Source organism: Leptonotus elevatus, chromosome 14 (genome assembly GCF_054856555.1).
Source record: "Leptonotus elevatus isolate MCC_2025b chromosome 14, RoL_Lele_1.0, whole genome shotgun sequence".
Classification (NCBI taxonomy): domain Eukaryota; kingdom Metazoa; phylum Chordata; class Actinopteri; order Syngnathiformes; family Syngnathidae; genus Leptonotus; species Leptonotus elevatus.
Window position 1 is genome coordinate 8674866 of NC_141252.1, and position 24980 is coordinate 8699845.

Sequence of the window (24980 nt, forward strand, 5' to 3'; positions counted from 1 at the left end):
ATATTGTGTGAGTCAAGAACAAAGAGGAATACACACGGCAACTGTGCGATCTTCACGGAGTAGATTTACTATGACTCAAAGATAACCATTTTGGAAAGTGGGATACAGAATACTATTCTATGAACCGTCTGCCAAGACTTACAATTGATCACAGATACCACAAACATGAGTGTGGTGAAGCCAGGATATTACAACACTGGCAAGCACACAAGACGTCAAGAGAACAACACAATTAGCATGAGAAGCCCCATGGAAGACTCTAATAGATGATGATCATGTGGTTTGGTGAATCAAAGTTTAGAAATCGAAAGACTAAACGATGAAAAATAATGTCTACTATAGATCCACCCATTTTCTATTGCACTTGTCCTTATTAATCGCAGGTGAGCCTTTCCCAGTTGACTTAGGGCTAAGTACACCCTGGACTGGTTCTGCGGTAAATCACAAGGCTATAGTATATAATGCATTTGCTTTCAACGTTTATAAATGAATAATGAATAAATGACTAAGCAAACTAGACAAAGGGCAATTTCTAACAGCTGAATGCTAAGATGTGAATGCATGTGGAATGCTTATGAAGTAAACTGAAAGATAAATTATGTGAAAGTTACAAATTATTAATTGTAATGATAAATTAATTTAAAAAAGAAAACTTGAACTGCGATCTTTTTAAGGTGGGATTTAAATGCTGTTCAGCATTCCCACAATAATGGAAATTATACGTCATCAGTTACAGTGTGGTCCTACAGCCGTGCAGCAAGTGCACATATGAATAGATGTTACTTCACCAGTGTTCTGGCTCGTCTCCTCTGACCACTCAGTTCAGGCAGGAGCATTTATGTAAAGTGGCAATTAATTTAATCAAAAAAATAGATTTCATTATTGATGGTAAAATGCATTAATTGGCATGGTTCCATTTTAAGCTTAACAGAACCAGCAATTCTCCCTCGGCCAATCACGTTGACTAAATAAACACACTTGGCCACTATTAGAGTAGTGAGGAAATCCCTGAGCTTGCAATACTCAGGTACAGACTGGTATGTCACTAACCACCACTCGCCCTGATTTTGGTAAAACAACTTGTACAAATATGAATAGGGATTGGGCCAAGGACCAACATTTTAGACTATATGACAAATGTTAGTTGCAAGAAATAATAAACTATTAACATTTTCCCAGAAAGCATTTATTTGGGAAATAGCTCTACATCCCCAATAAATAACACGATTGTGTCCATGATCGGGCAATTAATCACACCAAAAGGTTATTTCTAAGCAGGCTGGACCTGAAACAGTCACACACTTTTCAGCCAAGAAACTATTAGGTCTGTCTGATTAGCAGTCTTTGGAGAATTAACTGAAAAGACATGTTCATCAGGGCAATTACAAGTTGGACGGGTTGTAGTTATTCTAAAATCTGCAAATGTCAAATATAATTGCCCCGTTCTATTTTCATAGAAAATAGCCTGTTTGATACTTCTGTATGGTAAACCTTAAAGTAAAGTTATGTTTCCATATCTCAGAGATTTACCTTAATATTTCAAGTAGGAAGCAAATTCTTATCAGTCTTGACATTTGTTTTACATAGTGTTTATCAAAGATTAGGGGTTGAATCGGCTCATCTGGAAAGATTTATTGGACATGTAAACATGGGCACTTGAAGAGGAGTGTAATTAAACTGGTTGTTTGTCCAAGAAAGTTAAAAAATGTTGTAATCGTGTGGTTTATATCTTCTTCTTTTTTGCCGGACTCCCTGTTTGACCGTAAAGGTACTTTAAACAAACTGCTCTGTGGATTTTTCTTCTTCAGATAAATACACCAGTAACATTCTCAAAATGGCTGTGAATTTGTAATAATGTAAAAATTACATGGACGTTTTCATAGAGGTGAAGTTATGGTATGAAGATTTTATCTCTAGACTGCAAACAAAGACAAGAACTGGAAGTTGGAACAATCAGTTAAATTAGAAAACATTATGAGTACTGACCTTTGAACATCAGGTGTAAGGAGGTAAGAAGAAAAGACGCTAAAATGTCAAAGGCTACTTTGGCTCCATAGAAATCACATTCACTCCTTTGTTTTTCTTTTCCTGTATGCTGATTGGTTTAGTTTTAAGGCATAATTCTTTTTGGCCACTGGGCACGCTAGCTAACAATAACGCTCTAGCTATGGTCGCAGGCAGTCTATAAGATTTTTCACTTGAAACTAGTCATAAAAGTGTTTCCACTCAGTTAACAATAAAAAAAATCAGTACATTAGACATAATAGCGGCTAGCTTAAAGCTGAACAGTTAGCATATAATAGCGCACGCACTCAAAAAGGTCATGGTGGTTTACTGGATACTAATGTAATTAAGCCCTCCTGCTGGCCTGTCAATGGAGGTTTTCTTTCTACAAACAGAACAGCTGCATCACTTACGCAGATTGGACTGGTTGCCGAGTGGTCGCAGGTCGCGGGGTCTGGACCTTGGTGCTATCAATGGCCTGCCTTTCTGCGGGCCGTCTCCGCGGTTGGTCTCTCTGGAAAGGGTTGCTCCCCGGCTGAACACGCCTCAGAGACCCTCTGTCATGGATGTACACCTGCTCGGGGGCCACCTCCTCACAGCGGGGCCCCTGGAAACCCGAGCGGCACACGCAGGTATGCGGCCGGCTGCAGGAGCCGCGGTTCTGGCAGGGCGGCTGGCAATCGGCTGAAGAGAGAACACAGATGGAGTTAAACTTTTCAGCAGGTCATTTTAGAATATTTCCCCCCAATTGTATCAAGAATCAGTAGTAGAAATGTCTCCTCTTATTCTGGGCACCAGGGTTCATTTTAAATGCATTCAATCAAGAGCCCGTTAGCTTAACTTCTGGACCTTTTCTCTAGCTTTTATGTAGCAGAAAGCCTGGGGAAGGCTGTCATGTTCAATTTCTTAAGCATACATGTGATCAACTACTTATCCAGCTTCTGGCTAAGGTAAAAGACTGTAATCAAGGTTCATGGTTCTGTTTAGGGCAATAGGGAGCGATTTCGTCACAGATCTAGAATTTGGTGGGGTTAGCTTCACTGCAAATTAGGATGGATTGAACTACATGGGTCAGTGACAGGATTCCAATTTTTAGCTCCCAAATGGCATCATTTTGTATGAGTCATAGCAATGTAAATACAAATCGTATATCCTTACATTAGAATCAGACCCCATCAAAATATGGATAAAAGTGTTATATAAATTTGACATCTACCAATGCAACCGCAATGTGAATGAACAGATGGAATATACCAGGTGTCAGCAAACTTTACTGTCAAAAGAGCAATTTTAGGACGAATAAATAACAAAAAATCTGTCTGGAGCCGCAAATCATTTGAACATTGTGATGAAAGAAACAGCGTGTTAGTGTTAGTCTAATCATTAGACTAACACTAGTTAGTACATTATACTCTAATGTACTAACTTCTATGGTTCATCTTCTGTTTTTGGATTTTTATTTTGTATTTTTTTTTTATTTGTCGTACTTCATTTTCATTAGACTTTTCTGCCTTTCTGTCAACTTTCTGACATTTTGGGCAATTTATGTATGGTAAATTTTTGTCTCCTTCCTTTTTTGGACATTTTATGGCTATTTTTATTTATTTTTTACATTTTTCTTGCCTTTTTTGCTGTCAAATTTCTGACATTTTGGGCAACTTTGTGGACATTTTATGGTAATTTTTGGAATTTATTCTTTTTTGTTTTCTTATATGATTTTTTATTCAATTCACTGACCTTTTTGGCAATTTCATGGACATTTTATGGTAATTTTCTGCTTTTCCTCTTCCATTTGGAATATTTTATGGTCACTTTCTGATATTTAAAAAAAAACTTTTTGATTTACCTTTCACCTCTCTTAAAAATAAATCACTTAAAAATGTGGATTCTGACATTTTTTTAATATTTGATTATTCGTTTTTTATTTAATCATTAATATGTAAATTATACATATTAATTTTTACTATTTTTTAGAGTTCTACAGGGAGCCACAGGAGAGGGACTAAAGAGCCATATGTGGCTCCAGAGCTGCAGGTTGCAGAACCCTGCGATATACCCTGTCGATGTGAGCAGGGAGGAATGAGTTTAAAAATATTTGATACTTTATAAAGAGGTATTACATAGAAATGTAGCTTTTATTTAAAAAACAAGCTCCATTTGAAAGCAATTACTATACTCCAAAGATATACGGCTGCATAATATTTATGAAATGTCAGCAAATACATTGTGCCGAAGTCATTTCACGGTCATGGAAAAATAATCTGTGTCAGTGGGCCGACCCACTTCCACATCCTCCCATCACACTACAGATACTTCAAGCTCCGAAAGCCCGGCGGCATGCCATTTAAGTAAACAGCCTCTCCATCTGGTGACACATAGGTTTTTAATAGAGGATGCTTGAGGGGATTTATGACATTGTCCTTTTAACGGTAAATCAGGCCACAAAGCAAAGAGCAGCACTCTGTCAACACCGCTATGGAATGCTATTCACATAGACGGTCTGGACACTGACAGATTGCAGGCCGAAACACTAGCACAGCTCCTGGAATTGAGAAAGCCCCCCCATTGCCTTCTACTTGCCATGTACTTCCTCATATAGCCATAGTTCTCAGGTTCCGCGGCCCTTTATTTATTTTTCACACAAGGGAATGTCCACCATTTACATTTTTTCCCCCTAAAAGTTTTTTTTATGTCAATACACTGGGAAAGACAAACTCAACTCTGTGTTTAGGTTTTCTCACCATGAATGGTAATCGAAAGGCCAGCCCATTATGCGCAGTCATGGTGTGATGTGACAACAAAAGCTAACAACCTAAGAATTGAATATCGCACTCTCTTAAAAAGTCGGACTGTTTTGCTGATGAATTGTACACCTACATACAGAAGAAATGGGGTGGGTACGGCTCAGTAGTGGTGATGGGAATTTTCCATCATGGGATAAATTGGGAATGATCTGACTCCTGGGTTCTGTCTGGCAAGGGGGTCAATACATCATCAAGCTTGTATGGCCTGGCTATATGCCACCTTTTTGTCTTGTTCTGTTCAAGCTCAAGTTTTGGAGAAGAATACAGAGGCCACAGATTCCTGTGACATTTTGAATCACACTTTAAGATTTAGAAAAAAAAAGTTTAGATTTGCCCTCTCTTGTAATCACACAAAATTCATTTTGGATGACTCGATTTAGAAATCTGAGCCACTTTATGAGGAACTTTGTATCCAAATGTGTTCTTTGGCAATAGCAGATATCATTCCACTTCTCTCTGTTCTTTTTGATCAATTTATTATTTATATATTGCACTTTTATTCCCAACCAAAAGCGGCACTGTTGATTCTGTCACAACTAATTTGCTGTCTAAAAAAATGACAATACGTACTGAGCTCTGGGATGCCGAGCTACATCCAGGAAGACCACTACTGTCCACTATGGATCTCAGCATTACTGATGATTAATGCCTCCCTCACAGGCATTGGAAATAAGCAGCTAGTGTAAAAAAATAAAAAATAAAAATAACTTACTTGATTTCACTCTTGATATTTGAGCAGGCACATAGGAGGTCCAGCAATTGGTATAAAAAAATAAAAAGTAAATTTTCACATTATATATTTTTAATGTGATGGTTAATTATGTTTATTATTTTTATATTAATTATATATTAAGTAGTTATGATTTTATATTAATTAATTATGAATTATATAATTTTTTGTATAAATTATTATTATTGTTATTATTATTATTATTATTATTAGATATGTTTATTTATTATTTTTATTATTATGTGTAGGGCATTTGAAGATTTTCAAATGTCACTTTAAATAAAAAATCGCCTGAACAAGATATTTTAATACTTGTGTGTTTATGTGTGTCTTCAGTGATGTGTGAAAGGCCATTCTTCCAGTAAAAACATTGTCACAGAACCTCCAACAATGACACTGGCATGGACAGGTCAGTTACATGCACCCCACATGAAGCCTCTTGGCGGGCCTTGGCCGAGAGCGCTGCTGCCTGTCTGCGTCTTCAGTGGACCCTGCCTCTGTCCTGGTGAGCGCATTGTCACAGTAATTGCTGTCGTGCAGATTTGTCTTGCACATCATTAAAACTAATTGCCTCACATTCCATCCATTTCACAAATATGTGCTGTGATCATTACTTTGTGAGAGTAATAAAACCAGAATCTGTCAGAAATAAAAGAGGACAAATGGCAAACATTCCTGATATTGCCACTTTGGCCTTAATTATTACGGAGACAGAGTGGCCATGTTTTGGGAGGTTGTATCCAAATCCAGTCATCTGAAAAGACGATTAAGATTAGTGTTGGCAGATTGGAACACCCCAAACAAACATGCTGATGCAGTCGAATCAGCAAAATAAAACACATACTAATATGGACCTAGCATTTTTTCTGGACTTTGCTGGAGCATTTCCTCTTCATATTTAGGTGAATATGATAATTCTCTCCCAGTCCCGCTCTGCAATCCACGTGCACAAATCTAAGATAGATTTAAGGAAGTTTTTAGTGCTACAGTACCATGCCTAAAGCGTTATGCTTTGTGAGTGCACCCTTTCCAATAAAATAAGTAGCAAAGTATTTGCGATGTGAAGTTGGTTGGTTTTCATGTGATCACATTAATATGAATGTTTTGGTAAAAGAACTTGGAGCTGTTTTTCAAGGTAAGTAGAGTTCCCTAATAATAATTTAGGGTTGGCTTTACTTGGCAGAAATAGTGGTACAAGAAAAAAAAAGTGGAAAAACTGTGTTAAACTGTTGTATTTTTATTGCTTAATAAAACTCATGACATGCTTCACATCTCTGGGATTAACCTGCAAAAATAAAAAAAGGCTTCTAAAAATTAGAAAGTTGCTCCTCAAATAAGTAATTGATTAGAAAAATTCCACAAAGAAAAAAAACAATATTAGCCTTGTAACTACAGAGCAAACTCAACATGTTTCCCAACGTTTATTGAGAATATATATTTTAAACTGCACAAATTCAACAACACCAAACAAAAATGTCCACAAAAAAGTACAATCATGAGGAGCTCATCTCAATTTACTCACAAATGTACTTACTTTGGGTGAAATATGGTCTGTTTATTTGAATAGAAAGCTTATATTCTTTTGTTTGAATGGTGACTAGAAAAAGAATGGACAGATGAACCTCCCGTGATGAGAACTAGCGGGTACTTCTCTTGATGAGTCACCACTGGACCTGATTGCTCCCCAAAAAGTATAAAAACGCTCTATTTTAAATATTGCCATGGTCCAAAAAACGGATTTATACGTGTTTTATGTTTTTTTTATGCTCGAGCATACCGAAGGCTTTGATGCAGAATATAAGAGATCAACGAGGGCCATGTTGCAAAAAGCTCTTTTCCCCATTGTTTTCAACAGGTTTGTGAATAATGATGAAACTTAGCTATATTCTAATGCTAATTGCTGTAAAACTGAAACAGTGCAAAATAAGTCAAAATCCAGTAAAACAGCCGGGAGCAAAGGGGGTTGCTTTAGTGAAAATGGCTGGAATGAGTTAAATATTTCTTGACAATAATATTTTATTTGTGATCTCACTAGCCTAAACATGACATTCTGATTAACATTACATTTTTGGAATATTAGGTTTAAGCAGCAAAATCCAGCCGTTTTTATACATCTCAGGGGGCGGCCATTTTGCCACCTGATGTCGACTGAAGATGACATCACAGTTGCTCAGAGCTCAAGTTCACACACAGTTCACCTGTTTTCTGAAGTTGAGCTGTGAAGCTGAGCAACTGTGAAGTCATTTACACTTGACAGTTAGTGGCAAAATGGGCGCCTTCTGATATTGATAAAAACTGCTGGATTTTGCTGCTTAACTCATTTTCCACTAACAAAATATTAACCAGAATACCTTATTAGACTAGTGGGGCTGCATAGAACATAATATTGTCAAAAAAAAATTGGGGTGGGGTTGACTTCCCCTTTAAAGGTAATGGGAGGCAAGTGTTTGTAAAAAAAAAAAAAAAAAAATTGCTCTATTGAGCATTTAATATGACTTTGCTAATCATTTCAAGTGAGCGTTAATCTCTTTGCAGCATGTGACTTCCACATGGTTGCCAGTCCAGTGCTATCACCGCAGGCCTGCCAAAACCTGACGTCGCTGTCCGCAAGCAAAACTGCATCGACTGTAAAGCTTCTCTGTTGTTCTAATGTGAAACAGACAGGGGCATGACAAATGATCATGTATTTTCTCCTTGTGGTAAATCTTACACGGTTTATATTTCAGCAGATTATAGAGCCTCTGTCACATATGCGCATTTCTGAATCAAGTGTTTTTGTCTAATACGGGAGCTGGAGCTTTTAATTCTCCACACCCCCCTCAGCTCATTGGGGGATTTTGCTAACCTACAGTCGACCCATGACTCTGTGTACATTACTTTCAGCTATGCTATACTGTGCACCTTATACTCTCGCATTCAGTGTCTAACGAGCCACATGCCGGGCCAATCTGAGGAAGATGTGCCAGCGCCTTGTAAAGCTGACTCGAACAAAATCCACAAACTTTCATTCTCCAGGGGGAGCGTTACGTATAACCAACCGCTTCCATATGGTCTTTAAGTGGGAGGGTGCTCCCCCCCCTGACAATGGTGCAGTTTCAGCGGGCGTGTGGCTGCTTTTTTTTTTTTTTTATGTGGCTGTCAAAGCATCAATCAGTGGTGAAGTTGCGTGCTTCTTTGAAATGCATGGTGTTATGAATGTCCAAAAACAGCCACAAAAATGACAGATCTACAACTACAAGGATAATTTGACTCGATCCATGGTAGTCAAATACATTCCAGTGATCCGTTTAGCAGGACAATTTAGCTGCCATAGTGCGAACGTAGCACATCTTCCCATAGCTGAGATCATGTTGTCTTGATACCAAACAATTTGATACTGAATCAACAGAGTCTCTGATGGTTACAGTCGAATAGTGATTTTCATATTGCCTCAATTGCTTGAGGACCTCAAGTATTCAACAATCAGTTAAACATAGGGGCCGAGGGCATTTACTCATTCAACTGCAGCGTTGTAGGATGTGTTTAGTAGGCATTTTTGGAAGAATTGTAAACAATGTTAGTACGCAGCAAATTTCGTAGAGTACATTTTACTCTAAAAAGACCATATTTGGTCCCAGTCTTAACTAAATTAAATTTTATACTTGGAAGAGAGTAAATATTCAACAATAACAAAAAAAATCACTCAAGGGCTGAGGAACGATCACAGAACCTTAAGGTTGGGAGATGGCCAATCAACCTGCGGAGCCATGCCAGTCCTACTGTGTGTCAGTATATTGCTGGTGTCAGGTGGAGTCCATTTTTTGGTCTCCTTTTGGACACACCAGCAATGTTATCCAACAGTAGGCATGGCATAGCTCAAGTGATAGAGTGGCTGTCTCCCATGCTGAAGGTTGTGGGATTTTATTATATTATTATTATTATATATAATATTTTACTCTCTTGTGAGTGTAAAGTTTACTCTGTTTAAACTGGGACCAAATATAGTCATTTTCATGTTAAAATTTCAAGTGAAAGTGAATTTTAACCCTGGTGCCCTCATCCAATTCACTAGCATTTGAATTGCCTTTGTTGTCAAACAAGTACACACACAAACAAATCAAAACTTCACACAACGAGCTCTAAAACACGGCCAAAATTATTGATAATTCATAAAGGTCAGCCATAAGGCTTTAAAGCAAAACAAAAAGACTAATATAGAGAAAAGCAGCAAAATCCCAAAACAAGTAGTTGAACAAATAAATAGCTCCCCGGAAAGATGCACATGACATTATGAAGTGATCATACAGTACGTCCATTTAGCATGACAACATCTTTAATACTGCATAGTGAACTTTTTTGTTTCGCCACATGAAATTACCCGAGATAGTGTTTTGAAGTTTGGTGCTGCTGCTTTGTTTAGCAAAGAAGTTAGCAACTATGTTCTCAGAACAATAGTAAACTCAATGAACAAAACAAATATGATCTGAGGTAATTATTTCTTTAAAAGGAGGTGCCTAATTAAGGGAGGTATTAATCTGTCCCAAGTGGCTGTCAAATTGTAATGGGCCACAATGGTAAGTGATGCCGTCTACTCCAAAAAATCCAAAGTGATGAACAGCATCACCAATGATGAGTAAATCAATAAAACCGAAAACAGGATTCCATCCATTGTAGGTCCAGGCGTTGAGTAATGCCTCATTTTCACGAGACTTTCAACAATGGTAGCAATTAGAGAAGCATGTGGCGCAAGCGGAGGCTACAAACAGACGCACCAGCTGGAGTGGCGAAAGCAGCACTCCTGGTTTTGGGGAAGACAAAGTGAGAACAGGTTGTCCAGCTTCAATGTTAATGATAGCTTTTGGGAACGATGGCGTGTGTATGGATTACAGGATCTGCCTAATGGCTCATAACTCTCTACAAGGCTGCCACAGGGGAGTGTGAACTGTGAACTGCGCAACCCCCCACCCCAACACATGTAAAGGCAAGGAGGGGTTTGTGGCTGTCTGCACAGCCCTAATTTTACCCTCTGCTCAGTGAAATCACAAGCTAAGAGGCATTTTTAAAACCTCCTCCTGTTCTTGTAAAACATCTGTAAAGACCGTTTTAACCCTCTTCGAAAACAAGCTTTCATGTTTCCCTAGTTATTGTAGATGCAGATGGAGAATGGTTTCCAACAAGCGGTACAGTTCACTTAAGTTCGTGTTTTGGGTCGATGTTTTCATCATTCAGCTTTGTACATAGTATGACATCATAACAGCGAGATAGCATGTAATTTGCCTATCAACTAAGCTTTTTATCCACCATGAGCAACTGTCATACAGTAACTAACTCCTGCATAAGTCTGAATGTTGATATTTAGATATTTAGCATTTGCAAGAAATAAAGCAAAATGTCAAAAAATTACCATAAAATGTTGGATTTGCACCTGAATCTTTGGCATATTTCGTATGCAAAACAGGAGGAAGAAAGTAGGACAGCATTTAGGAACTTGAGACCTCTTTGATATTCATATTGCATCCTTAAAAATCAAATTCAATGTGAGACATAGCACATTACTAAGTATCTACCCCCCCAAAAAAATCACACATCAAATCCTACACATCAGATGGTAGGCCAAAATTAGCAATGACGAAATGGTGATTGATAGAACATATATTAAGAAAACTTGCAACAAACAGCACATCTGGCACTTAAATGGAATCTACAAGGAAAGAGAGGACAATGAAGTCCAAAAACAGCTTGGTGGAGGTCAACACAGACCAACCAGACGGAGGTGATGGCCCAAGACAAGTGGAGAAGCCTCACTGGCAACCAAGACCCCAATCGAGGTACAGTATAAGGGTTTACATAACTATAATAATAATAATCATCCTTGGCTGATGCAACAGTCTTCTGCAAACCTTTTGTAGAAATCAGTTGGTAATTTTTGCACAGTCCTGCTAACTAATAAAACCAACAAGAAAACGACATGACATGTACATTTCACATTCTTAACAGTGGAATTGCATAATTTTGTTTGATTTTCTTGTGTTTCTCATGGTTTCCAGCTGCACGTACTGCAATTGTGTGAATGTAAATAACCAACATTCAACAATGCAGTTCAAAAGTGTTACTGGATGAATTTTCGCTAAGAGCAAGTATAAGAAAAAAAAAATGCTGCAATAGATGCATGACTGTAAATGATGAGTTTATCTGAATATACTCACTTCCTCCCTTTTACACTTCGTGTAAGCAGGTATAATATTTTGGGATATTAGAGCCGTGGAGGCCGAGATGATTGTTTGTTTCTATTAGTGCGCCAGAATTTTGCAATGCGCTTTAAAAGGTTAGAAAACAGTTACAGATGTATTGATGTCCTTGATACTTCACCAGCTGTATCGCACATGTTCAAGACAACAATGAGCATGTTCAAAATTCCAAAGTGAATTTGAGAAGTTGATATTGTGTGTTATGATGCTTGTTAAATTATCTTATCAGTCAGTGCCAAACAACTCAGGGAAAAGAGTCACGACATTGAGGGTTCCAGGTTGATACAATATGAACTAAACTATAATGTGATTTGCAGGGTGAAACAAATATACCTGTTGAAAAATAAGACAGTATTTGAGTACTGTAAATGTCCTTGATCCACTATGAGGAGAATTTACAATTAATTCATCTATTGTATGATTTTCATTTTTTATTATTATTGTTTTTAGGATGGCAGAATCTCTCTCCGAATGTTCTGAAATCTTGTTTCTATGCTAGTGTTGTAGTAAAGAGTTGGAGATCTGAACGGATAGAGACTGAAAAAGTTGGTCACAACAGTGCAAAATTTGGGGTAAAGGAAAAAAAAATAGTAAAGATGCTCATTCCTATTTGTAATATAAAAAAAATGATTGCACGATAGTACAACTTTAAACAACCTTCGGAGCATAGTTGTAGCATATTTAGCTAAGAGATCAGTTGGGGCAACATTGCATAACAAAGAGCTTTTAATTTGTTACCCCCTCAATTGTTTCAATTTAAATCACAATTAATAATGCATTTGAAAATAAACACAATAACTTCAGTTGCCACTTCTGGTTTCTTTTTTTTTTCTTTTTTTTATTGCGAAATAAAACTAATTCCAAATTGACCTACAAGATCTAATTGAGGATTAGCACATACAGACCCAAAACATGTCAGCAATTCAACTCTCATCTTAATTCCACAGCTAAGTAGCTTACGGTTTTGTAAACATATTTCTGTGGCCATTCTTCTCAATTCAAACCTTCGTTGAACCTGCACACGTTCTCGTCTTAGCATTTAATAAGGTAGACATTGACAATATTCCCACAGCCGATCAGAGCAGTTTTTGTGAAATAGTGCTGTTAATATTCTTGAAACACATTGAGGCTAATTTTAGCTGAGATGCATTGCATCTATGGAGTCATCCAGCTGCAGCTAACTGAGGCAGAACAACTGCTGGGCTATGACTGGGTGAGGCTAAAATATGGCTCCCTGAAGTTCGCTAACAAAGCTGCAGATGTGCATAAAGTGGCAGTGGGGAATTCTATACAGTAAGTCCTCCTGACACCAAGACAAGACGTTACATTCATCTCGTCGAGAACTTTCCAGTACAGCCAAGCCTGCACATGTGCTCACTTTACCAACCAACGATGCATCTGGTTATTGGCAGCCACTGAGCTCAGTTATACCAGACTAGAAAAAATAAATAATAGCAGGAATGTTCTGTTCCTTCTACTACTGTGATCACTTATAGCGACAATGGACCTGATTTACTAAGATACCAACTAACGAGAACTTAATTGAGTGATCCTCTGACAGACATGTGCAATTAGGTTTGTGCCCATTTAGCACATGCAAACTTTTGGTAAAAACTTTTGGCCCTGTGTGTGTTCTGTCTTACATTGAAATTTGGCTTATGCTGGTGGAACTGATCTCTTTCGTAAACCCAGGACCCCATGTACCAGTCGAAATTGCGATAGTGGTGTTTAATTCCCCCAATGAACAGGATTTAGTCGCTGGACAACAAGCTCCAAGCTGACAAAGACTATTTAATAAACAATGACGTGAAGGTGGACTCCCCGGACAACTAGTGGTCCAATTCCTATCATATATTTGCTCTGAGCTCAACCAAATTGAACAATGAGGTACTGTTAAGAAGCCATAACCCACGACACCCAATCCGGTCTCCTAAGTAAAGCCTGAAGCTGACACTTTTAATATTAGACATTACTTCAATCCCTACAGCGGGAATTTCCTAGACACAGTTTAGCCCCGATATGTTTTCATATTTCACTCCCAGCCAACAAGTTTCCCCCCAGAGTGAGAAGGTTTCTCCTGCTGCCAATGCCTAATAAAGCTTAAGCGAGGACAGTTGGAAGATAACCCTGTTTTCTCCACGGAGGTCTTCTTAGGGCCCCCTTCCAGCCTGGGGACCACAGTGTTGGCATCTCGTGGCCGCTTCGCTTCACTGATGACAGTCTTGCCTCCAGCCACGGCTCGACATAAAATGGTTCGGAGCAGTTACTTTCTGGCAGATTAAAAGTACACTTTAATTTGGACAACTGCAACCTGACGTTAAATGTAATTAACACCTCACTAAGTGTGCCTTTAGCAAGGACTTGAGGGGGGGGGGGGGGGTGTAGGAAGGAAGGAAGTGGATCTAATTAGGAGGTTGCTGGGGCCAATCAGTTTGTTGTGTAATCCACTTGCTGGGTTATGTGTGTGTGTGTGAGAGAGAAAGCAGTAAACAAGTGGCCAGATACTGTAGATCGAGCCTTGTAAACAAAGTTCACTCGTAAAATGTAAAAAATAGCTGCCAAAAAAAAAAAAAACACGACTTTAACCTGTTATTTCACAAAGGCTCACACATAAACCTTAAATGAGATTGCAAATGTGGTTTCTATCATTTTAAACAGACCAGGCAACGTATAACATAATGAGGCAGTCCACATTTAAATTCAGCACACACATGCTAATGTGACGGGGGAAAAAAACACTTCTAATCTGTTGTTGATAATTCATTCACAATTAATGTATTCCACTCTCATCTGCTTGTGATTATGTGCCGGTGAAGCTATTCAACGATGTGGTGAAGTAAAAAAAGAAGAATCTCAAGACCAAATGAAGGTCTTGTGTCCAAATGAATTGCAAGTCATTTCAATGTCAGAGTCTTAATAATGATAATAAATATAATAAAAAGGCAAACACGGCATGATGAACGTGACCAAAGAACATTTTCATAGGGCAATTTCACTTGACAGGACAGCCATTAGTCACTATTACCTATGTTATTTTTCTGTCAGTTGGCAAAGGCTTGTAAAGCTTCTCTGTCTACAAACTTTACTGGTGGGAACAGTTGGGATATAGACACACCGAGCACAAAATTAGGTAACACAAGAGTTGTACCAAAAATGCTGTATTTGCAAAGATAATTGAAAAAAAGAAAATAAATGGCTCAGTTTTGACTGACAGTGTCAAAAAGAATACTGTAAGTTTATTATTGTGGTAGTTGGCAGTTGTTTGGGCAGCTTGGCTTAGGTTGAAGTACTTTACAGCTTCATTTATTGGGTCTGGAGTACCCAGAGAAAACCCACTAAATGACACACAAGGAAAACATGCAAATCCCACACAAGATGGCCGGAGACAAGATTGAACCCAGAAGACATTCAAATTAAACATGTTAAAGGGGAAGTAAGCCCCCCCAAAAAAATCTTGACATTAATATGGTCCACTGGTCAAAATATGGTATTCTGTTTAATATTGTGTGAGTAGAATGAGTTAAGCAGCAAAATCCAGCCGTTTTTAACAATATCAGAAGGCGGCCATTTTGCCACTTGCTGTCGAGTAAAAATGACATCACAGTTGCTCAGGTAACGACCAATCACAGCTCAGCTTTAGAAAACAGGTGAGCTGTGATTGGTCATTGCCTGAGCCCTGAGCAACTGTGATGTCAATTTCAGTCAACCGCGAGTGACAAAATGGCCGCCCCCTCAGATGAATACAAACGGCTGGATTATGCTGCATAACTCATATTCCACAAATGTAATATTAATCAGAATGTCATGTTTAGAACAAGTGAGGTCACATAATGTCAAGAAATGTTAAGGTTGACTTTCCCTTTAAAAGGATGCTTACGTTTGATGCAGCGATTGGTTCCTGATGCCACAGCCCAGCCAGAGCAGCACTGCTGACCGCCGCACACATTTGGCCTGCACAGAGGGAGACGTACACAAGAACTTGGTAAGACAAGATACTGATGGGTCACAGAACGCTAACAATAAGTGTGTGTGTTCTCGTCCCTTTGCATGACAAGCCGATCTGATTTAATGTTTTGGGTTCAGATCATTCTGTTGGGGGTGGCCGATCAATAATGACATGACACCTTGGAGAATACTCTTTAATAGAATTTAAAGCAATAAGACGAAAATCAGGGGAGGGTCATGAAACTCTATCTGAGCGTGGATCCCTCTTACCATCATGCGAGAGTCCACAGTGAAAACAAGCGTGGAGTTATTTGAACCTTAAAGAGATTATATGAGACACATGGGACTTGAAAAGCACCCTGCATCCTCAATAAATCATTGAGCAAATGAGAGACGACATGTTAAAAAAAAAAACTCTAACGGGATTCTTGCACTCGTTAATCCTCGCTTGCAGCCAAGGCGTTGTTGTTTTTTTTTTTACAGCAGAGCGCAAGTGCAACTTGGGGCCGCTGGGCTGGCATGGATGTGGGCCCATCATCGCTTCTCAAGATATTACAGTAAATGCATGTCTGACTCATGGAGATTTAAGAAGATACGATGCGGATTGACTTCTCGACCTCGCTTGGATTTTACTCATTAAGCTCTGCGTGTTGCACTGAGGCGCCACGGAGATAACATAGTCGTCATTTAGGCCCCTTTGGCAAACTCCGCATTGACGTAAATCAAACACGCCAAAGTCATCAGTCAGCACATAAATTCCATCACCTGATTTAATCACGGAACGAACACTTTGATACCGCAGGTTGCGATTAAGACGATAAATCAGCTTGTGTTAACACCTTGTCGATTGTTTACTAGAAGCGTGCAGAATGAAGGAGTCGTGTTTCAGCTGCACAAAACGGGAGTAGTGAGTCAGTGTGAAAGTAAAAAAAAAAAAGGGTTGCAGTAAAGAAGGTGAGCGATCATTCTGAGCGGAAATGTGTCGTGAAAAAACACTTGAGTCATGTAAGGCTGAATGAATCAACATGGTCAAATGAAATCGCTATTCGTTTATTACATTGTTGGCAATGTCGAGGAAAGGCCTTACACATGTTGCATGTAAGCATACATGCATGTATGCTAACGGACACACACACGCTTGTTCAATTCAGCTATGCGTAACTGGCTGTCTGACTAATGTAGGGGTTCACGGATATTATTATTTGTTTAGCAAAATTTTGTGGCCGTGTGTGCCATATGGGCCAAATACAAACCCATTGAGTTCTGTGTGAATCTAGGACCTTTGAATAAATTGGCATACAGAAATCCCTCATTTATCGCGGAGGTTGCATACAGACAAAATCAGTAGTAAGTAGTAGTAAGTAGCGACCATATATTTATTTTATTTACATACATTTTAAACTACGATATATTCACAATACTAAGACTGTATACATGTGTTTTGAAGGTACTGCATCTGTGATTGCGACTGAATGCGTGTGACTTTAAAAGGCAGAGCCTGGCCAGTTGGGTGATATGGGAGGGTCTAATGCTGCATTTGAGGAAAGTGGGAAGTCAGGACTTTTTCGACTTTATACCAGGAAGTGTGTACGAGAGCACTCCCTTGAACTCGGAAATCTCACTTGCGAAGTTGGGACGAAAAAAAGGACCCCGAATTTGCTGACCGACTTCAATGTGATGTCACTCTACAATGGCGACCCCTATAGAAACACAGTCCATGAATGGTAAAACACTCATTTACTTGAGTATAACTAGATAGCTTGTTTCTTCATTCATAAATATTCGACATCATTTCACGTAACACAATGTACGTGACACTATGCCGCTATCTCCCTGCATGAAATTATACGGTGAACTACTGAACTGTATGGAATGCTTATGAAATAAGATGAATAAATAAATAATAAATACCTCATTCATCGATGTTCCTCTTCTATTTGATTTATTGCGAGAAGGAAAGTTTGTTGGAGGTCAAAATGTGTTTTGAGGACCAAAACAAAAAACAATTTACCACTATCCAGCATTTTGGTTGTTTACTTTCGCCTTGAACGATTTCAGGTCGGAACTGGGAAAATCCAACTGGGATCATTCCGATTTCCAAGCTTCCTCGAATGCAGCATAAGTGAGTGAGTAGACTGGTTGTTAACTGGCTAATTGTTAGCTGCTCTGCATATTGATTGCCTTGGTGTGAGTTGTGACAATCGGATTATCGAATTATTTTATTGCTTTTGCTCAATAAAGCGATTTCAAAATAATAGCAAATAATCTGTGATGTAGTGAATCAAAGTGAAGTGCAATAATGTGAAGGATCCTTCAAAAGTTGCACCATTTGGTTGTGATTCTTTAGCTGTAACGAGTTCCATTCTGTGCCACAAATTCGGGTCACTATGACTCTATTTGTCATTGCTATTGACACACAAGCAGATTCTAACATGGAACTGACAAGTCTAAACACACATTCTAAACTTAGCTTACCCTGTTGGTGTGCCTTAGTACTGGACACTCCACAGTCTCCGTTTTGCTGCAGAGCTCCGTTTTCTTGCTGTCCTCAATAGCCTCTCAAATTAAATGTGTCCCCACAGTCTGAGAAGTAAATACAGAGGCCCCTCGCCTCCATTGTTGTTGTTGTTGTGTCTCGTTCCAACTGATGCATTCAATGTAGCACAGTTTGCAGTAACCAACAACCCCAAATCAAGGTGAAAAGAACCAAGGTGAGGACTGTGTAGGCTGTCTTGATTAATCGAGGTGGTTTCAGAAAAGTTTTTTTTGTACACGGTGGCTTACAGAATGTTTATTTTAACATAAGGGCAGAATCAAGACAATAACGAAGTCTTGTAGCATACGACAGTAAAAAAAATTGTTGATTCAAGTTGTCACCTTTCTTACATATCTCCTTTAAATTAGCTTTTTTTTTTTTTTTTTAATACTGAAGAGGATATTTTAGTTCAGTGTCTGCAATTCAAAGACAGCCTCTCAAATCCGCCTCTGATCATTATGTAAACACTCCCACTCCCCACCCACACACCCCCTAACAGTGAGTATCATGCTTTGTCCCTATAGAACAAACAAAACTGGATGCATCAAGGGTTCATTAGACAAAAAGAAAAGAGTTTTAATATGGAAACAAGCAATCTTCCTGCTGGGGAGTTTGTCGGAGACGCACAACAAGAAAAGAGACAGACTCATTGGACAAAACAGGTGGTTCTGATCGCCCAGCACATTTTTTTTTTTTTATGTTCACCAGGCGACCCAAGCCACAACAACACATGGCCACGGGAACCGTGCACAAAAGAGGGACACTCACACTGAAGCAGTCTGCAGCCATGTCTCAAACACTGAAAACATTGGAGAGACTGCAATGGGAGTTTTAAGCATATTTATGTAGACTAACTGTGCATTATGTATTTCTTCAAGTTATTAATCACAGCTACTATATCATGTCCTGCTCATGCTCTTCAAATGGCCGCTTCTTGTTTGATTATGGGGAATATTGAGGATCATCCATTTTAAGCAATATGTTGACACTTTTTCTTTAAAGCCAATGTTTGGCAAAGTTATCAACATGGGGGTGAAGGGAGTTTTTGTTTGGCAAGGTTATGCACCACAACACTACATTCAAGACCCAGTAAAGTGATTTTTGAGATTTGTTTCTAAATACAGTACAGTATTTGACACTAATAGATTTTTGGTAGGGGTGTGGCTAAAACATGAGTTGCCACTGCCCCATTATATAAAACTTGAGCATCTTCGTTTGTATCCGTTATCCAGCGTAATTGTGACATGCAGTTAGCCAACTAGCTTGGCCTATACGTTGCAAAAAAAAAGCATCACCATTCGGACGGAACGCCTCGTCAGTTTTGAGCACACGTCACGCAAATAAAGGTAGAATAGTGGGGCTTGACAGCCAATGTGTTGGACCGGGTCTTCAGACTGGTATTGCCGGTTTAGAGTGCCTCATTGTTGCTGCGTAGAAAGTCCCGCAACGACCCAGTGGGACATTGTAGCACCATTTTTCATGGAAAACATATTGTATGTTTATCAGTGTTTCGTCATGATTTTTTTCCCCCCCAATGAATTTCAATGGGCGTCAATTATATGCGACTTTACACTATGCGCAGACCAGCTCCGGTCGACTGTATTCTATTGACAGATGACAGGTAAGTGACGTGGTTTCATTGAATTCAGCGAACATAAACCCGGCATCTGAGAGCTGAAAGAATGGCTTGATTCTTCATGATTTTGAAGCCTCATTATATACACTAGACATTTTTAGATGACGACGTATTTATTTTTACATTATTGGGACTATAATTGACAAGTGTAATTTGGTGGCTTTGTGATGCAATGCTGCCTACACAAGTGGAAATACAGTTGAATCTACAGATGCTTGGGGCATACGGTTGAGTTAGCTAGTGTTGGCTCTGCGCAAGGTAAGCTTGCTACTGATTTACACTGATTTCTGGACAAATCAATTTGAGCCGATTCGCAACAAAATGACATAATTCTTACAAATTAGGGGTCCTTTTATCCATGTTTTAAATCTCTAGCTTCTAACTTTATATACACTGGTTAGATTTTTTTTGTAACACACCAACTTTTTTATTTAAAATTTTTTTTTGTGGTTTTGGGGGTTGGAACGAATTAAAGGAATTTTAGTTCATTGAGCAAGACGGATTCGATGTGTACTTAAAACAAACGTAAATTGAGTTACAAGCTTTGCCACTGAATGAATTAAAGTCGTACGTCAAGGTAAGTAGCACTGTAACTGTACTAGCTAGCTGTCTTGAACGTCCAGTGTGGAGTCTGCGATTTGTTACATCACCACTTCCTGGCATGAAGCGTCTGCCAAAATGAGCAGACTGTATCTCATTTGAAATACGAACATATTAATGGACAATTACGGGTGCCATTCTTACCCGACAAGTCGCCTGGAATTCGCCGTACTGGACTTGCTGTTCTGCCGGCGGTTCACTCTGGTTCTGATCTGCGAGGGGGTCACGCTGCGGGGGTGCCTGCCTGTCCTCGGGGCTGCCTTTGACGGGAGCCCGTCATCCCCCCGGGCGTGGGTGGTCTCCAGAGGGCTACTTTCACCACTTTCCGAGTGACCCCAAAGAGTCTGCCCGGCACCGGGAGCTCTTGTCTTCCCACCTGTCGAGGTGCCCGTGTGGCTGTCACCTACGTGAACCAGCGCAACGGACAAAAGCACCACAACAGCCAAGCCGGTACGCTCCATTTTGTTTACAAATAGTAGCCAAAAAAAATGTCCGACAGTTCAACTTGGGAGTTAATATGACCACAAAAAAAAAAATCTTCAACTTTCCTTCTGAAGTTCACTGAGACGTCATTCTCTTGAGTGGGTACCTCCTCATAATGACCAGGTAAAACTGCTGGCAATGTGTTCAAAACTATGATTAAAAAAAATAATAATAACGATAACGGAACTTTCCTCTCACATCAGACAAACATAGTCCTTTCCTTTCTCCTCCAGCGAGGCGCCAAAAAAGAGCAGCGAGCTGCTGAGGCTGAGCTCCAAATGTGAGTGAGAGAAGCAGAGGAGAGACCATGTGCTTGTGTGTGTACGCGCGCGTGTGTGTGTGTGTGGTGCTCCCATGAATATCACCACCTCCTCGCCTCAGGAGTCACCGGGAAGAAACAGCCCCTTGTCCACGGTATTGTTGCTTCCACTCAACACACAACTCTTGACAGCCATCTTACATCATGTTAATGCTGTGCACATACTGACAATAGGGCCAGATTTGAGCATTTTCATTTGTCTCTGAAATATTTACCTGCGGTGACTTAAGGCAGATAATCCTAAATGTTTGTGTATAGTGCTCACGTAACAATAATTCAAATGTCATCCGATTGTCGGCTCTTGAGCTTCAGATAAGAGTTTCATGGCGTATTTTGAGAATAAAGATGCATTTTGGGAATTATTTGCTTTTGTTATATTTATGAACGAAATATAGTGACATTCACCACACACGTCTGTGGCGTGCCGATCTGTCTCCCTGCACTTGAAACAAATGCACCAAAATCGCGTTACACCACATGCTTAGACCTGCTTTTACCAAGTCTAAAATAAGTGCACCTTATGACTTATTTTCTGGAAAAATTCTTCTTCTTTTTTTCATTCCAGCATTTTTTGCTTGAAAACTGGCTTCTTTTTTTCTTCCATTTCTGAGCCATTTATGGTTTGCAAATAATGCATTATTAGATACACATTGTAGTTATGTAAAATTGACCTTAGAATGATGAAAGGAGCCCCCGCCCCAGAGCAATTTCACACAATTTGCAAAAAACAAACACAAAAAGTTTATTCATACAAATAGCTTATTGTTCTAGTACTAGTGATACATAATTACAGGCAAAAACAATTAAACGCTTCTCCACTAGATGGCAGATGTTAGCATTAACCCTTTACATCAGGGGTAGGCAAGTTCGGTCCTCGAGAGCCACAGTCCTGCATGCTTTTGATGTCTCCCTTATCGAACACAGCTGCAGAACGTAATTATGAGCTGATGATTTGAAACACCTGGGTTGGAGGCAGGAGACACCGAAAACATGCAGGACTGCGGTTCTCGAGGACCGAATTTGCCTATCCCTGCTTTATATCAATCAATTATTCGCCTTTTTTTTAGTTGTTACCTTTTTGTTTGGTGGTGTTTAGTGACATTTTTCTCATGTAAAATAATGTGCCTTGGCCCAATAAAGGTTGGAAACACTGCGTTGAAGGGACCTCTTTCAAGGCCAAGTGCTTGCAGCTTTTTTTTAAGCCAATGCTGCTGTTTATTCACAATTGTAAACATGCGTCTTGGCATGTGTGGGCATACAGATGTAGCAGATGAAGCTCACATTTCAAACAGCGTCGGAAACCTTGGAAAACTGCTCAGGTTATGTAAGAGGTCCCATTCACGGCCTCTTGTCATCTATGCTGCATCATCACTCCCCCCTTAACTGTCTGGAAACAACACATTTCTCCACCGCCATTAAATCTCAAACGAGCCAAAAGAGAGCTGGCTCCCACTCCTTTACTTTCAAGCCGCAATCGATGCACGGCCGCCTCGCTCAGGAGCGCTCCCTGAGCAACACGACCGCACTCCGAGCATGGCGGTCCAAAACACACAGCGCTGGAGAGGGAGACAAGCAGAGCGGATATTTTCAAAGCTCTTGAAAGAGAGTGAGGCTGCGTGCCACAGCTGATTACAGCTAATCTTGCGGCCCAGCAGAATCGAATTAGAGAAGAAGGATGAATTTATCTTTTAACTGTGCAGTACAGGAGTCTACCCTGCTGCCCGAGACTGTGGCCACTCCTTCACAGATCGTAGAACACAGCTTCTAGTGCCTGTTGCCCTACGCTATTAGTGTTTTTCTTATGGGTGTCTCTTTTATGAAATTGCTCTAATGTGGCCCAATCTGCAGCATCGGGAGGAGAATGTCTTACAAAGGCTCATTGGAACAAGCACAGCCACGCCTGTCAACCTTTAAATGTAGAGCAGACATAACTGCATTAGAGCGTTTCCAAAGCCAAGCACACAATAACAATATTCAAGTCTGGAAGTCACACTGACGTAAACAAGCTCAAAGGTGGATTGGCTTTTTCTCCACAGAGTACTTAGTGATTTTAATTGCTTCCACTTTGTGAATGTGCTGCTTTCCTGCGACTATACACAGTTCACTCATGTGATGCATTCTGCTCAGTTCTCGAAAGGGAATAATCGAGGCCTGATTTAAAAAGATTTCAAATAGTAGCCACTAACTTCTATGATGGCATAATTAGGGCCACATATATATATAAGGGGGGTTAATATTCCCAGAAAATAACTAATTTAATAATAATTAATTTATGAGAAAAAAACAGTTATATTTGCGACATTATAAAGTGGTAAATTTTCAAGGAAAATACTCACATATTAGCGAGTTTATTTGCCGTAAATTTGTGAGTTTTTTTCTTGAAAATTTCCCGTTTTATAATTACATTATAAAATTTGCAAGGGAAAAAAATTAATTTCATGCAAATCTGCGAGTTTATTTCTCGAAAATGTATGATTTTTTTCTCCGACATTTTATGTCAAAAATTTGCGAGTTTATTTCTTGTACATTTATGAGTTTTTTTCGCGCAAATATTATATCACAAATTTGCGAGTTTATTTCTTGCAAATCTGCAAGTTTATTTCTTGTAAAGTTATGATTTTTTTCTTGCAAGTTTTATAATGTCACAAATTTGCGAGTTTATTTCTCGCAAGACTGAGTTTATTTCTCGTAAATGTCCTAGTTTTTTCCTCGCCAATTTGCAAGTTTATTTCTCACAAATTTTTGAGTTTTTTTCTTGCAAATTTGCCACTTTATGTCACAAACCTGTGAGTTTTTTCCCGTAAATTTGTGATTTTTTTTCTCACAAATTTGCAAGTTTATTTCTCGTAAATTTGTGAGGCTTTTTCCCCCCAAAAAATTGTCACTTTATAATGTCACAAATCTGCGAGTTTTTTTCTCGTAAATTTGTGATTTTTTTCTCAGAATACTACCCACCTCTAAAAAAAATATATATATTTATACATGGCCTTAATACGCCATCGTAAAATTCTGCTCACTTTAATATAATTCACTCTCTGTGGGTGGGCTTGTTATGTGTGATCTAATAAGATTGCGGTACATTTGGCAACAGGTGTGGCGTGGTAGAAACCGCCCTATTTTTTTCGCTTTCGATAGTTGTGATGATTTTCACCATGGAAAATATGGGAGAGCACCACAAGCACAAAATGACGTTTGAAGTGACTGAATTGGAAGTGTTGGTGGAAGAATCAAACTAATGTTTGTTATGACCCCTTTAGACTCACACACAGCTTGCTCATTCAGAGAATGGGTGTGCTTACAATTGCGGTGTATAAACGCCCTGTCTGAGGGGGGAACAAGTTGCAGATGAGTTCAATAATAATTTTTGAGGAAGCCAGCAACCGCATAAAAGCCATGTTTTGTTTGGTTTAACTAGTTAAAAGTGCGTGGGAATTGGATGTATCCTCCCATTCTGTGTTACATTGCATGTCAAATTTGGGACAGCATACCTGAAAAATGTCAAAAGTGTTCTTGTGACAGACTCCAAGTCAGCCCTTAGATTAGTGATGGGCCACTTAAAAGATGCAATTTTTCGGCAGTGCTCCAAGAGGCCCATATCGGACCATGCGCTTCTTAATCAGATGTATGACAAAAATGCCAATTTAAATAACGACAAAAAATGTGCAGACGTCTGTTTTCTATTGAACAAATGTACAG

The 24980-nt window shown here is 39.2% G+C and overlaps 1 protein-coding gene across 2 annotated transcripts in view; it reads right to left on the reverse strand.

Moving 5' to 3' along the window:
* The window catches only part of LOC147162856 (latent-transforming growth factor beta-binding protein 2-like), a 95286-nt gene extending 74021 nt beyond the window's left edge, over nucleotides 1-21265 (reverse strand). For both annotated transcript variants that reach the window (XM_086094738.1, XM_086094737.1), the window contains exons 1-3: nucleotides 20627-21265; nucleotides 15643-15716; nucleotides 2418-2688 (exon numbers count right to left, since the gene is read on the reverse strand). In XM_086094738.1, the coding sequence (XP_085950864.1) occupies nucleotides 2418-2688; nucleotides 15643-15716; nucleotides 20627-20943 (662 nt within the window). In that variant the 5' untranslated portion in view covers nucleotides 20944-21265. The remainder of the gene's footprint in view (nucleotides 1-2417; nucleotides 2689-15642; nucleotides 15717-20626) is intronic.
* Nucleotides 21266-24980: the final 3715 nt, after the last annotated feature.